The 16,159-nt window shown below is 47.0% G+C and overlaps 1 protein-coding gene across 4 annotated transcripts in view; it reads right to left on the bottom strand.

Moving 5' to 3' along the window:
* ZMIZ1 (zinc finger MIZ-type containing 1) overlaps window positions 1-16,159 on the bottom strand; it is a 565,771-nt gene that overhangs the window by 39,408 nt on the left and 510,204 nt on the right. For all 4 annotated transcript variants that reach the window (XM_060241000.1, XM_060241003.1, XM_060241002.1 and 1 more), the window contains one exon: window positions 1,807-2,017. In XM_060241000.1, the coding sequence (XP_060096983.1) occupies window positions 1,807-2,017 (211 nt within the window). The remainder of the gene's footprint in view (window positions 1-1,806; window positions 2,018-16,159) is intronic.

Raw genomic sequence — 16,159 nt, forward strand, 5'->3', positions numbered from 1 at the left:
CCTCTTCTGTGCCAGCATTTTCAATGGAGATGCTCTGATTCACCGAGTAAGGCAAGAATAGATTAATGAGCCTTTTATCTACAATTTGTTTCATTTATTTATACATACTCTGCCTTTCTTCCCAATAAGAACCCAAAGTGGTTCACTTCATTTCCCTTTCCTCCCTATTATCCTCACAACCGTCCTGTGAGGTAGGTTAGGATGAGAATGTGTCACTGGCCCATGGTCACCCAGCAAGCTTCTATGGCAGAGTAGGGGATTTGAACCTGGGTCTCCAAGTCCTAGTGCAGACAGACAGTGAAATCCTATGCAGAATTATTCCAGTCTAAACCCACTAAATTCAATGGGCTTACATTAGAACAACTGTTCATAGGAAGTTTACTGGAGATAGCAATAAGAGGAACAAATAATTGAGAGAAAGCATGCTTTTAGAAATTAGATTTTTGATGGGATGGTCGCTAGGTCTGAGGCAAAATCATTTCCTTGTTTAATATAAATGATATCCTGATCAACAGAATAATGGTAGTGGAGCAATTCCTGTCTCTACCCATGTGGTGCCCCTTTCACAAAATCCAGGACTTTGGGAAAGAACTAGTTGAAATGATTACAGATGCCACCTCAATCGTATTTACCTTTCCTGCCATTAAAGATGCTTTTGGGGTATGTGGTTGATCTGCCATGGAACAGTCCTGAAGATAATTTTAGAAGAGGTAACATGGCTGTCTCCCCTGATTTGACTGGTGTAGGCCAACAGCTAGGTTATCACGTTCAGTCATTAATTTCATAGAGCTAGGATTTCTCCAATCCAAATTTAGCTAACTGATGGATAATTCAGTTCTTCACACAACCACAAGCAGCTCTGGAATTTGCTACTCACGGTGCATGAAAAGACCAAGCCTGCATTTTAAAACTTTTCCCTGGAAGTGGAAACTATAGGGCCTGGTTGAAGTACCAGGAAACAGAACCTTCCAGACAGGTGGTGCAAAGACACTTTAGTGTCCAAAGCAAAGCAAACAAACAAACCAATATATATTTAAAACATCGAATGGCTACCTTTATTCCTTATGGAGTTCATAAATCAAATGCATTCAAACCAAAATTTTAAAATCACAGTTTGGGGGTTGGACTAGATGACCCTGGAGGTCCCTTCCAACTCTATGATGCTATGACTCCTAGTAAACTGAATGAAATGCGGCCCTAAATCAACCTTGCCCCTGGCTCCACCCCCAAAGTCTCCTGGCTCAATGTCCCCAGATATTTCCGGAATGGGACCCGACAACCCTACTGGGCACAAAGATCTCAAAGGCAGCCCTGGGTGGGCAGCTGTCAGCAGGCAGAGCGGCTCCTGGGTCAGGATGAGCCTCCGGAGGGAGGGCCAGAAAGGTTATACAGGGCCTGGATGGTCAGGAGAAATGCGATAATAACCTAAATGATTAACTGTTCATGGGCTCCTAACTGAATGTCACAATCTGCTACCTCGTTCTATCACATGGGCTCTCTCATTCTACCTCATGGCTGCGACGACCTTGCTTGAAGTCTATCCCTACACTGCTAGACCATATTTTACCCACTTCTGGCACTGAATTTAATCCTTCTGGGCTCTGACAGTACCTCAGACTTGAACCTGAAGTGGAGTTCATTGGCTTCCAAATTGTGCCTTTTGCACATAAGCAGAGCTTTGAAAAGATCAGCTAAGACTGTGGAGTGCAGTGGAACGGAGACAGTCCAGCAGGCTGCCTTCCCCACACTAGGCTCAGTCAGCCAAGACTTCAAAGCAAACAGCTGAGGCAGGCCTAATATACTTACACAACAGCATGCTGTGACGGTAATTTGAATGGTGTTTCTTCCCGGCTGGCAGACGTGCTTGAGGTGCAGGGGTTTATGCGATGTCTTGTTGTCACCCCGCTCGATGGTGAGTGGCGTGGCATTGACGCTGACCTGGACTGACGCTGGCCAGTTGGTGTTCATCTGCCGGTCCTCATGATGGTAGCACTTGAACTGGAGCTCCAAGTCTGACCTGTGGAGCAAGCCTCGTGTTTAGTTGGCGCGAAAGAGCCTGCTTGGTCAAGCAGGAGGGGAAAATCCTGACCTGGACGGCTCAGGCTAACCTGATCTCATCAGATCTTGAAAGCTAAAAAGGGACCGTCTTGGAGGGGAGACCATCTCATCCAGGCTCAGTGTCCTGACATCATTCATATCAGTTGAGCTGACAGAGAAATTAAAGGCCAAAAGCTGTGCTACAACAAACATAAGAACATAAGAGAAGCCATGTTGGATCAGGCCAGTGGCCCACCCAGTCCAACACTCTGTGTCACTTAAGAGAAGCCATGTTGGATCAGGCCAGTGGCCCACCCAGTCCAACACTCTGTGTCACACAGTGGCCAATAAAAAAAGGAGGTTCACAAGTGGGGCTAGAAGCCCTTCCATTTTGCCCCCCCCTCTAAGCGCCAAGAATACAGAGCTTCACTGCCCCAGACAGTTCCAATAATATGCTGTGGCTAATAGCCACTGGTGGACCTCTGCTCCATATTTTTATCCAATCCCCTCTTGAAGCTGGCTATCTTTGTAGCCGCCACCACCTCCTGTGGCAGTGAATTCCACATGTTAATCGCCCTTTGGGTGAAGAAGTACTTCCTTTTATCCGTTTTAACCTGACTGCTCAGCAATTTCATCGAATGCCCACGAGTTCTTGTATTGTGAGAAAGGGAGAAAAGGACTTCTTTCTCTACTTTCTCCATCCCATGCATAATCTTGTAAACCTCTATCATGTCACCCCGCAGTCGACGTTTCTCCAAGCTAAAGGCAAAGGAAGAGGTGGGTCTCCAGTCCTTCTCTGACTGCATGGAAGTACAACTGTTTAAACACTCACCTGCCATTCCCAATGAACTGTTCCATACATATATTTTCACATGCGAACATGGGTACTTTTTGCACTGAAGTCCCCCCCCCCCCCCCACACACACACAAAAAAAGGAAAATACAGATTGGATCTCAAAAGGCTGCTCAATACTACCCGTTCCCAGTGCTGATTTCTCCATGCCGACTACCTCTCTGCATGTCACAACTAACCCAATCATGCCTGCTGTTGTCATGCACCTGCTATTGCCATTGGGCATCTGAAATGCCTCCACTCTCCAAGGCTGAAGGACAGACGGACTCACCTTCTAGCTGTATCTGAAGGAGCGAGCAGGAACTCAGGAAAGCTCACCCCCTGCCACAAATCTGGTTAGTCTTTCAGGTGTTCCTGGACTCTGGCTCTTTTCTGCTGTGACAGACGAACACCCAGGCTAACCCAATCTTGCCAGATCTTGGAAGCTAAACAGGCTGAGCCCTGGTCAGTACTTGGATGGGAGCCCACTAAGGAAGTCCAGCATTGCTACACATTGGCAGGCAATGGCAAACCGCCTCTGAACATCTCTTGCCTTGAAAACCTTACTGGGTTGTCATAAGTCACTGCACGGTGCAGGGGTTCGACTACATGACCCTGGGGGTCCTTTCCAGCTCTCTGATTCTAAGTCGGCTGTGACTAGATAGTGCTTCTCACCACCACCGACGAACACACAAAAAGTTTAATGGCATTTCAGGTGGCCTGCATCTTACTCACACTCCTCAGCAAAGTCTTCAGATTGAGGAAAGCTTTAAACTTTGCTGAACAGAGTGATGGGATGCAAATCCATTTTCTTTGAACAGAAGTGGGTCCTGAAGAAGAAGAAGAAGATAGAAGATATTGGATTTATATCCCACCCTCCACTCTGAAGAGTCTCAGAGCGGCTCACAATCTCCTTTACCTTCCTCCCCCACAACAGACACCCTGTGAGTTAGATGAAGATATTGGATTTATATCCCGCACTCCACTCCGAAGAGTCTCAGAGCGGCTCACAATCTCCTTTCCCTTCCTCCCCCCACAACAGACACCCTGTGAGGTAGATGAAGATATTGGATTTATATCCCGCCCTCCACTCCGAGGAGTCTCAGAGCGGCTCACAATCTCCTTTCCCTTCCTCCCCCACAACAGACACCCTGTGAGGTAGATGAAGATATTGGATTTATATCCCGCCCTCCACTCCGAAGAGTCTCAGAGCGGCTCACAATCTCCTTTCCCTTCCTCCCCCACAACAGACACCCTGTGAGGTAGATGAAGATATTGGATTTATATCCCGCCCTCCAGTCCGAAGAGTCTCAGAGCGGCTCACAATCTCCTTTCCCTTCCTCCCCCACAACAGACACCCTGTGAGGTCGATGAAGATATTGGATTTATATCCCGCCCTCCAGTCCGAAGAGTCTCAGAGCGGCTCACAATCTCCTTTACCTCCCCCCCCCCCAACAGACCCCCTGTGAGGTAGATGAAGATATTGGATTGATATCCCGCCCTCCACTCCGAAGAGTCTCAGAGCGGCTCACAATCTCCTTTCCCTTCGTCCCCCACAACAGACACCCTGTGAGGTAGATGAAGATATTGGATTTATATCCCGCACTCCACTCCGAAGAGTCTCAGAGCGGCTCACAATCTCATTTCCCTTCCTCCCCCACAACAGACCCCCTGTGAGGTGGGTGGGGCTGGAGAGGGCTCTCACAGCAGCTGCCCTTTCAAGGACAACCTCTGCCAGAGCTATGGCTGACCCAAGGCCATGCTAGCAGGTGCAAGTGAAGGAGTGGGGAATCAAACCCGGTTCTCCCAGATAAGAGTCCACACGCTTAACCGCTACACCAGACTGGCTCTTTCAAGGACAACTCCTACGAGAGCTATAGCTGACCCAAGGCCATTCCAGCAGGTGCAAGTGGAGGAGTGGGGAATCAAACCCGGTTCTCCCAGATAAGAGAGCTATAGCTGACCAAAGGCCATTCCAGCAGGTGCAAGTGGAGGAGTGGGGAATCAAACCCGGTTCTCCCAGATAAGAGAGCTATAGCTGACCCAAGGCCATTCCAGCAGGTGCAAGTGGAGGAGTGGGGAATCAAACCCGGTTCTCCCAGAAAAGAGAGCTATGGATGACCCAAGGCCATTCCAGCAGGTGCAAGTGGAGGAGTGGGGAATCAAACCCGGTTCTCCCAGAAAAGAGAGCTATAGCTGAACCAAGGCCATTCCAGCAGGTGCAAGTGGAGGAGTGGGGAATCAAACCCGGTTCTCCCAGATAAGAGAGCTATAGCTGACCCAAGGCCATTCCAGCAGGTGCAAGTGGAGGAGTGGGGAATCAAACCCGGTTCTCCCAGATAAGAGAGGTATAGCTGACACAAGGCCATTCCAGCAGGTGCAAGTGGAGGAGTGGGGAATCAAACCCGGTTCTCCCAGATAAGAGAGCTATAGCTGACCCAAGGCCATTCCAGCAGGTGCAAGTGGAGGAGTGGGGAATCAAACCCGGTTCTCCCAGATAAGAGAGCTATAGCTGACCCAAGGCCATTCCAGCAGGTGCAAGTGGAGGAGTGGGGAATCAAACCCGGTTCTCCCAGATAAGAGAGCTATGGCTGACCCAAGGCCATTCCAGCAGGTTCAAGTGGAGGAGTGGGGAATCAAACCCGGCTCTCCCAGATAAGAGAGGTATGGCTGACCCCAGGCCATTCCAGCAGGTGCAAGTGGAGGAGTGGGGAATCCAACCCGGTTCTCCCAGATAAGAGAGCTATGGCTGACCCAAGGCCATTCCAGGAGCTGCAAGTGGAGGAGTGGGGAATCAAACCCGGTTCTCCCAGATAAGAGAGCTATAGCTGACCCAAGGCCATTCCAGCAGGTGCAAGTGGAGGAGTGGGGAATCAAACCCGGTTCTCCCAGATAAGAGAGCTATAGCTAACCCAAGGCCATTCCAGCAGGTGCAAGTGGAGGAGTGGGGAATCAAACCCGGTTCTCCCAGATAAGAGAGCTATAGCTGACCGCAGGCCATTCCAGCAGGTGCAAGTGGAGGAGTGGGGAATCAAACCCGGTTCTCCCAGATAAGAGAGCTATAGCTGACCCAAGGCCATTCCAGCAGGTGCAAGTGGAGGAGTGGGGAATCAAACCCGGTTCTCCCAGATAAGAGAGCTATAGCTGACCCAAGGCCATTCCAGCAGGTGCAAGTGGAGGAGTGGGGAATCAAACCCGGCTCTCTCAGATAAGAGAGCTATGGCTGACCCCAGGCCATTCCAGCAGGTGCAAGTGGAGGAGTGGGGAATCCAACCTGGTTCTCCCAGATAAGAGAGCTATGGCTGACCCAAGGCCATTCCAGGAGCTGCAAGTGGAGGAGTGGGGAATCAAACCCGGTTCTCCCAGATAAGAGAGCTATAGCTGACCCAAGGCCATTCCAGCAGGTGCAAGTGGAGGAGTGGGGAATCAAACCCGGTTCTCCCAGATGAGAGCTATAGCTGACCCAAGGCCATTCCAGGAGCTGCAAGTGGAGGAGTGGGGAATCAAACCCGGTTCTCCCAGATAAGAGAGCTATAGCTGACCCAAGGCCATTCCAGCAGGTGCGAGTGGAGGAGTGGGGAATCAAACCCGGTTCTCCCAGATAAGAGAGCTCTGGCTGACCGAAGGCCATTCCAGCAGCTGCAAGTGGAGGAGGGGGGAATCAAACCCGGTTCTCCCAGATAAGAGAGCTCTGGCTGACCCAAGGCCATTCCAGCAGCTGCGAGTGGAGGAGTGGGGAATCAAACCCGGTTCTCCCAGATAAGAGAGCTCTGGCTGACCCAAGGCCATTCCAGCAGCTGCCAGTGGAGGAGTGGGGAATCAAACCCGGTTCTCCCAGATAAGAGTCCGCACACTTAACCACTACACCAAACTGGCTCTCCTGAAGCATGCAGCATAGACTCAAGCTCTCTGCCGGGAGCCCTTGGAAGCAGCTGAAGTTAGCCTGTTCCTACAGAGTGTGAACAGCATCACCTCCAAGACAGCACCATGGATGGCTCCATAATCCCCAAGATAAGCCAAGCAGGGGCAGCCCCGGTTGGTACTAGGATGGGAGCCCCCCAGGGAAGCCCAGGGCTGTGATGCAGAGGCAAGCCACCTAGAAAGGCATGAGGGTTTTCCATTAGTCCGCTGTGACTTGATGCCACTTTCAACCACACAGTCCGTGGCAAGAGAACAGCTAGTGTGCTAAGTGTATTAATTATACTAGATTAGGGTTGCAGGCAACGGCAAACCACCTTTGTTTGTCTCTTGCCTTGGAAACTCCAGAAGGGGCTGCCTCAAGTGGGCTGCGGTTTGATAGGTCTGCCCACCACCACGGGTGAACTTTAACAAGGGGCCACCTGGGCTAATAGGGTTGCCAGACTCCAGGCGCTCCAGGGCAGAATTACAGCTGCTCTCCAGATGACAGAGATCAGTTCCTGGGAGAAAACGGCTGCTCCTTCCTAACCCCCACCACTGTTCCCAGGCTCCGCCCCCAGATCTCAGCTCGACCTGCCAACAAACCGGGAAGGCAAAACTAGAGCACCACAGTGAAAGACAAATCATACAAACTCCAAAAAGCTGTGGGAAATGAACGAAAAAAAAATCTAAATATATGTTTATAAATTTTACGAATGTAGACAGTATTATTCTGAATCGCCTCATACAAAAATCTCGATTTTTCTCCAGGGCTAGTGCTGAGTGAAGTGTCTCAGGATGTTCTTTGATAAAGGTGTATTCGGAAACGGTAACACAGGCGAGCTTTACCGTCGGAGGCTGTCGGCTGCCCACTTTTAAAAAGCTTTTTATAAACAGCGAAGCTTCGAGTTTGGCAACTTTGAAAAAAAGGAACTGAAGAAATACCAGCGAAAAATAAGAACGGGTTGCACGCGGAATTCTTATAGCACTAGCGCTTTCATTTACCTGCGGATGTGGGCAAATGGTTTACAAGCGCCTGAAGCTGGAGCCTGACATGATGAATGGAAAAATAACTGTCACTTTATTCTGCTCACAACCGACTTATGAATCTGTGATATTTGGCATGTTGCTCAGTGATATGTATTTTTGTAGAAGGCGATTCAGAATAATAAAATTTATAAACATCTATTTGGCCTTTTCCCCATTTTTTTGGAGCTTGTATAATAACCTGGGAAGAGCAGGGCCTCCTTGACTCATTTTGCTGCCCAAGCAGGAAGGGGTAGAGTTGCCAAGTCCAATTCAAGAAATATCTGGGGACTTTGGGGGTGGAGCCAGGAGACTTTGGGGGTGGAGCCAGGAGACTTTGGGGGTGGAGCCAGGAGACTTTGGGGTGGAGCCAAGAGCAAGGGTGTGACAAGCATAATTGAACTTCAAGGGAGTTCTGGCCATCACATTTACAGGAACTGCACATCTTTTTAAATGCCTTTCTTCCATAGGAAATAATGAAGGATAGGGGCACCTTCTTTTGGGGCTCATAAAATTGGACCACCTGGTCCAATCTTTTTGAAACTTGGCAGGTATTTTGGGGAGAGGCACTAGATGCTATACTGAAAATTTGGTGCCTCTATCTCAAAAAACAGCCCCCCTAGAGCCTCCGATACCCGCAGATCAATTCCCCATCATTCCCTATGGGAATTGTTCATGGAGGTGCATGATGGCTGTGGGGGTGGGGCTTCCCCCGCCGGCCAGCTTGCTGGGGGAGGGGGGAAGCCTGTAAAACCGGGGGATCCCCCTCTGGGACCTGGGGATTGGGAAGCCTAGGAAGGGGCCTAGCACGGGTTGGGGATGTGCCCGCTCTCACCCACTCCAGTGGTTCTAGTAGACAGTGGGACAAGCTGGGAAGCAGCACACATGACCTTCTTGCTTCTGCTGCCCAGCTCCTACCGGCTGCAGACAGCTGTGGTCCACTGGAACTAGGTGGCAGCGACATCTGTGGAAAGCCCCTTCCTCTCTGCTTGGGTCACCTGACGCCAGTCTGCTTCAAACCAACCCCCCCCCCCCTTTCACCAGGCACAGGAAGACCCCAGCAAGACCCGACCTTGCGAGCAGAAGAGGTTAGGCAGGGATGGCCAGTGATGTTTTCTCTACTCTAGAGAGTTAACACTGAAACCCACTCCTAAACCATATCGAGCCATTTAAACGTAGTGCTTGCTTAACCTTGTTTAACCCAGGAAAGCAAACCACTACCAAAGCATCATGCCTGAGTAACCTCTATGTCCTTTTATTTCTCGAATGCAGCCGCGAACAAGGACTGGGAATGGGTGCTGCCTTTCATAGCGTAAAGACCACTCTCGTAAAGCACGCTTTTTGAAGGGAAATTCTTGAGGGTGCATTATATTGTGAAGCGCTTGGAATTCATTTAAGCACACGTCTGTATGCTTTGGTTTGCTAAGCTTTCTCTGTTTTGTTTTTGTTTGGCTGCCTTGAAAAGCATTAAGAACCAGCCCCACGCCCGAGTGCGGCTCCATAAATCTACAAAATGAGCCTGCGCAGTCCCAGGGGTGATTACTTATTAATCAGAATCAGCAAATAACCACACAGGCTCCCTCTGCTGCGGTTACTCCGAGATAATGAAAGGCAAGTCAGCTATAAGGATCTCAAATTTAGAGCATTAACTCTCGGACATGACCTGTGGAAAACTGCTGTCCGTTTCAAATTAAAGGAGACAAAGTGGTCGCGGCCAATTTGCCATGTCCCCCAGCTGGTGCCACAACACTCGGGTGGTTCGGCCCGCAGACTGATGCAGGCTAACAGCTGCTTGTCCCTTGATCGTGCTTAAGGGCCTGGGGTCATACGAATCATGGCAAAGGTCAGTAGTGATGTCACCTTTAACCACAGCTAATGCAAAATGGAAAGCGTTTGCAACCAGGGACAGGTCAGGGCAGGAAGCATGTAGTTCCACAATTAGGGTTGCCAGCCCATGCCCGGCAACCCAGCCAGAAGTTCAGGAGTGGAGACACAAGGGTCCAACGTCATGCTTGCTGTGGGATTGGATAATGCTGGGGGATTGGATAAACATATGGAGCAAAGGGCCATCAGTGTCCAGCATAGTGTATTCAATCTATATTAAAGAAGCCAGATCTTAGAATTGTTACCTTTACATTACATAATTCGGATTGTAGAGTTGTTACTGACCCGAAGTTAAAAATGTGAGCACATCAAAGTAGCAGCCCCCACCTTTCTTCTTTCGCTTTTACAAACAGATGCAGGAATGTCCTCTTTGAAGATAAGACCTCCTGGGACTTGTTCCCAGGCCCAGCCAGGCCTGAACCCAGGATGCGCTAGCCGCAATATAGATAAGGAGCCCAGAGTGTGAATTTCACACGTGAATGTAGAATTGTTTATAGAACCTTTGATGTGCCATTTTAAAGCATGTATTCTAGTGCTACAAAGTATCAGTTCCAATCTTCAGCTCGAATGAGCCGCATGGATTATCAATAAACCTAACTTTGTTTCAAAAACCAAGGACTGGTTATTTTGAAATCTCATGCTTGACATCAGTGGCTATTAGCCACAGCGTATTGTTGGAACTCTCTGTCGGGGCAAGTGATGCTCTGTATTCTTGGTGTTTGGGAGGGCAACAGTATGAGGACTTCTAGTGTCCTGGCCTCACTGATGGACCTCCTGATGGCACCTGAATTTTTTGGCCACTTTGTGATACAGAGTGTTAGAATGGATGGGCCATTGCCCTGATCCAGCATAGCTTCTCTTATGTTCTTATGTTTTTATGTCACTTCTGGGGCAAACCAGAAAGCAGCAAGCCAAGATTTTTTGGGGGTGGGGGAGCTGGAGTGCTTGGTGTTCAATGACAATTTAGAGATAGTGGGTGTCTCAGAAACAGGGTGGGATGAGGAAAATCGATGGGTACAGTCATCTCTGGTTATAAGCTCTATAGGCAGGACAGGGTTGGGGGAGGTTTTGCGTTGTATATCAAACAAGTGGCAAGCAGCATTTATCTAGGCGTGTAAGAAGGGGCCACAAGAACTAAGCACTGATGCAACCCTTCCTGCCCTCCTCCTCATGATCTGTCCATGTTCACAGAATCAGCATTCTTGTCAGATGGCCATCTAGCCTCTGTTTAAAAACTTCCAAAGCAGGAGAGCCCACCACCTCCCGAGGAAGCCTGTTCTACTGAGGAACCGCTCTCACTGTCAGGAAGTTCTTCCTAATGTTTAACTGAAAACTCTTTTGATTTAATTTCAACCCATTGGTTCTGGCCTGACCTTCTGGGGCAACAGAAAACAACTCTGCACCTTCCTTTAGTGCTTGAAGATGGTGATCATACTACCTCTCAGTTGTCTCCTCTCCAAGCTAAACATTCCCAGCTCCTTCAGCTTTTCCTTATAGGACTTGGGTTTGCAGACCCCTCACCATCTTCACTGCCCTCCTCTGGACACATTCCAGCTTGTCTATATGCTTCTTAAATTGTGGTGCCCAAAACTGAACACAATACTCTAGGTGAGGTTTAACCTGAGCAGAGTAAAGCAATACCACCACTTTGCATGATCTGGTCACTATATTTCTATTGACACAGCCCAAAATTGCATTGGTCTTTTTAACTACTGCATCATACTGCTAACTCATGTGACATGAGCTACTAAGACCCTTAGATCCTTTTTGCACATACTACTGCCAAGACAAGTTTCCCCCGTTCTATAATTATGCATTGGATTTTTCCTACCTAAATACACTTATTCCCATTAAAATTCATTTTATTTTTTTCAGCTCAGTTTTCCAGTCTGTAAAGATCATTCTGTGTTCTACCATATTTATTACCCTCCCAATTTAGTATCATCTTGAAATTTAATAAGCATTCCTTCTATACCTTCATCCAAATCTTTTATAAAGATGTTGAACAAAACAGTCCCAGGACAGAACCTTGAGGCACTCCACTTGTCAATCCTCTCCAAAAGGATGAGAGATCATTAACAAGCATTCCTTGGGTGAAATCTGTCAACCAGCTACAGATCCAGAAAACAGTAATCCACCACAATTCACCAACTTGTCAACAAGAATATTACGTGGAACCTCATTAAAAACCTTACTGAAATCACAACAAACTATGTCTAAGCATTCCTGGATCCAGCAAGGTAGTAACTTTCTTGAAAAAAGGGATAAGGTTAGTCTGAAATTACTTGTCCTTGAGAAACCCATGCTGGCTCTTAGTCATCCTTTCTAATTACTCAAAGACTAACTGACTAATGATTTGTTCTAAAAATTTTCCCTGGTTGTCAAGTTGATGGGTCAGTAGTTACCCGGATCCTCCTTTTCCCCCTCCTTGAAGATGGGGACATTTGCCCAGTCTTTTGGTGCCTCATCTGTTCTCCAAGAATTCTCAAAAATAATGGCCAGAAGCTCAGGAATTACATCCGTAAGTTCTTTTAGCACCTATCAATGTAGTTCATTTGGCCCTGAGGACTTAGTTTCATTTAAAGAAACTAGGTGCTTATGTACTACTCCATGCTGATCCTAGGCTGCAACTCCCTTCCCTCATTCATGCGTTTGCTTTTGCCATGTTGAACACCATTTCCCTTGCAAGAGAAAACTGAGGAAAAGTTGGAATTGAGCAGTTCTGCCCTCTCTTCATCACCCGTTACAAAAACCTGTCCCCGCAAGGGGCCTATTTGCTCTTGTTCTTTTTCTTGTTGTGAACATCAGAAAAGAACCCTTTTTGGTTGTTTTTAGCATCTCTCACTAGCCTAAGCTCATACTGAGCTTTAGCTTTCTTTCTCTACAAGCACTGGTGATTTGCTTATACTCATCTTTGGTTATAAGGCCCTCCTTTTGGGTTGCCAGCCTCCAGGTGTGGCTGGAGATATTCTGCTTTTACAACTGATCTTCAGCTGGCAGAGATCAGCTCTCCTGGAGAAAATGGCTGCTTTGAAGGTTGGGCTCTGTGGCATTGTTCCATGCTGAGGCCCCTCACCTCTCCAAACTTTGCCTTCTCCACTCCCAAAGTCTCCAGGTATTTTCCAACCTGGGAACCCTACCCTCCTTCCACTTCCTAAGTGAGTCTTTTTGATTTCTCAAGTCCTCAGAAAGTTGTTTATGGAGTCACCTTGGCTTCTTCAGATTCCTCTCATTTCCCCTTATCATAGGAATTGCTTCTGGTTGTGCCCTCTTGAAGCGGGCTATGCTTGTGGCCGCCACCACCTCCTGTGGCAGTGAATTCCACATGTTAATCACCCTTTGGGTGAAGAAGTACTTCCTTTTATCCGTTTTAACCTGTCTGCTCAGCAATTTCATCGAATGCCCACGAGTTCTTGTATTGTGAGAAAGAAAGTAGAGAAAGAAGTGCTCACAATACAAGAACTCACAATACAAGAACTCGTGGGCATTCGATGAAATTGCTGAGCAGACAGGTTAAAACGGATAAAAGAAGTACTTCTTCACCCAAAGGGTGATTAACATGTGGAATTCACTGCCACAGGAGGTGGTGGCGGCCACAAGCATAGCCACCTTCAAGAGGGGTTTAGATAAAAATATGGAGCAGAGGTCCATCAGTGGCTATTAGCCACAGTGTGTGTGTATATATAAAATTTTTTTGCCACTGTGTGACACAGAGTGTTGGACTGGATGGGCCATTGGCCTGATCTAACATGGCTTCTCTTATGTTCTTATGTTCTTCAATTTTTCCCTTTTAAGAAACTCCCACCTCTTTTCAACTTCCTTCTGTTTAAGTGTTTCTGGCTGTGGGATTCAACCCTGTATAACTTTTAAGTTTGTCAAAATGTGCTTTCCTGCAGACCAACCTATATGTCTAACTACATGCAGCTTTTCTCTTTCCCAAGACTCTAAATTCCAAAATTACATGTAATTACTACCCAGGGTGCCCACTACTTTCATCTCATCAACCAGTTCTTCTCTGTTGGTGAGAATCAAGTCCAAGATAGCAGACCCTCTTGTTTCCCTCTCTACCTTCTGGAAAATGAAGTTGTCAGCAAGACAAGTTAGGAATTCATTTGACCTTTCATTTTTAGCAGAGTTGGATTTCTAACAGATATCTGGGTAATTAAAATCTCCCATGATATGACTACTGTGTCCCGTCTCTTTGTGAACTTTGTAATCTGTTCTAGGAGTGTCTCATCCAAGTCCTCTGCCTGATTTAGTGGTATATTGCAGACTCCCACCATAATATCGCTGTTATTTCTTACTCCTTTTATTTTTATCCAGAGAATCTCAACTGAACTTCCATGCTCAGATTCATGAATTTCCTCACAACTATATCTCTTCTTTTCATATGCTACTTCTCCCCCCTTCCTTAATTTTAAGCAAGTTGTACCCCTCAATTCTAATATTCCAATTGTGAGTATCATCTGACCAAGTTTCAATAATGTCTATCTTGAGATGGAGAAAGAAATAAAGGAGGTGACTAAAGCAGATGTCATTATATTTGGAGACACACACTGACTATGTAAACAAGTGTTCGAGTCTTGCTGTAGAAACGAGATTCCTAGACATCATAAATAACTGTGCACAGTCGTTCTGTCACGGAGCCAACCAGAACAGTAGTGATCCTGGACTTGGTTCTGAGTGGGTCTCAAGGTCTGATGAAAGCTATAGCGGGTTGTCACATCAGCTGGGAGCAATGACCACAATGCTATTAAGATCAGCTTTCAGATCAATGGGAAGTTACCCCTGAAGTCCAAAACTGCCGCGTTTGATTTCAAAAGAGGGACCTTTACAAAAACAAGGAGAATAGTGAAAAGGAAGCTGAAGGGGAAACACAAAAGAGTCAGATCCACAGAGGATGCTGGAAGCTACTTAAAACCATCCTAACTGAGGCCCAAATAGAATGCATCCCACAGATTAGGAAAGGCCTGCACGGTTAACAATGCAAGTGAGGGAAGAGTAAAAAGTAAGGACAGGCTTCTTTTAAAAAATGGAAGGTCTGTCCCAATGAATTGAACAGGAAGGATCATGGGGCCTGGCAAAAGCAATGTAAGTAAATTATTGACTTACAAATCTCTTTTTGTATGCTTAATTATTGACAAAAAGAGATTTTGAGGAATGGGGTGCTAAGATGCATCAAGACAAACAATAAACTTAAAAATATATATATATCTGGAGCTGGAACCAGTCAGAGAAGCAGCGGGGCCTGTGAATGACAAATGAATAAAGGAAGACGGAGAGGGCAGAAAGGCTCAATGACTTCTTTGCTTCTGTGTTCGCTACGGACAGTGTGGGGCACGTATCCTTGCCACAGCCTAGAATTTAATTTCCTACTGGGGAAATTAAATCGTCTCCAGGTCCTGATGGCATACATTTGAGAGTTCTTAAGGAACTCAGATGTGAGACAGTTGATTTGTTAACCTGAATATGTAACCTATCACTAGATTCAGCCACTGTACCAGATGACTGGAGAGTAGCAAATGGGACATCAATTTTTAAAAAGGGATCCAGAGGGGAATCAGGAAGTAACAGGCAGTCAGCCTAATGCCTGTCCGTGGCAAATTAGCGGAAGTTGTGATCAAAGACAGAACTGATAGGCACCTGGATAAAGCCTGCTGAGGGAAAATCAGAACGACTTCTGCAAAAGGAAGTCTTGCACCACCAATCTTTTGGAGTTCTTTGAGAAAATGAACAGTGGTGACCTGGTAGACATTATATACTTGGACCTTCAAAAGGCTTTGACCTCACCAAAGCCTAATGAGTAAACTTAGCAGTCATGGGAAAAGAGGACAGGTTCTCTTGTGGAATAAAAACTGGTTACATGAGAAGGAATAAATGGACAGTTCTTACAGTGGAGGAAAGTAAGCAATGGGGTCCCCAAATGATAAGCATTGGGGCTGGTACTATTTAATTTATTCATAAATGATCTGGAACTAGCAGGGCTTTTTTGTAGCAGGAACTCCTTTGCATATTAGGCTACACCCCCCTGATGAGACCAGTCCTCCAAGAGCTTACAGGGCTCTTCTTATAGGGCCTACTGTAAGCTCCAGGAGGACTGGCTACATCAGGGGTGTGTGGCCTAATATGCAAAGGAGTTCCTGCTACAAAAAAGCCCTGGAAAGCCTTGGTGAAGAGCACCAAGAGGACCTCCACAAAGTGGGTGAGTGGGTGACAATGGGGCAAATGAAGTTCAACCTGTAAAGTGAAGTACACTGCGACAGAAAAAGCCCAACTTCAAGTATAGCCTAACAGGGTCTGAACTTGCTGAGAATAAGAGGGAAAAAGATCTTGGGTTGTAATGGATAGTTCAATGAAAGCGTTCATTGTGCTGCAGCAGTGAGAAAGGCAAACTCTGCGTTAGAAATATTAGGAAAGGGATTGCAAATTAAACAGCCAATAGTACAATGCCTCTGTATAGATCTATGGTGTGGCCACATTCAC

Source organism: Heteronotia binoei, chromosome 6, assembly GCF_032191835.1.
Source record: "Heteronotia binoei isolate CCM8104 ecotype False Entrance Well chromosome 6, APGP_CSIRO_Hbin_v1, whole genome shotgun sequence".
NCBI lineage: Eukaryota > Metazoa > Chordata > Lepidosauria > Squamata > Gekkonidae > Heteronotia > Heteronotia binoei.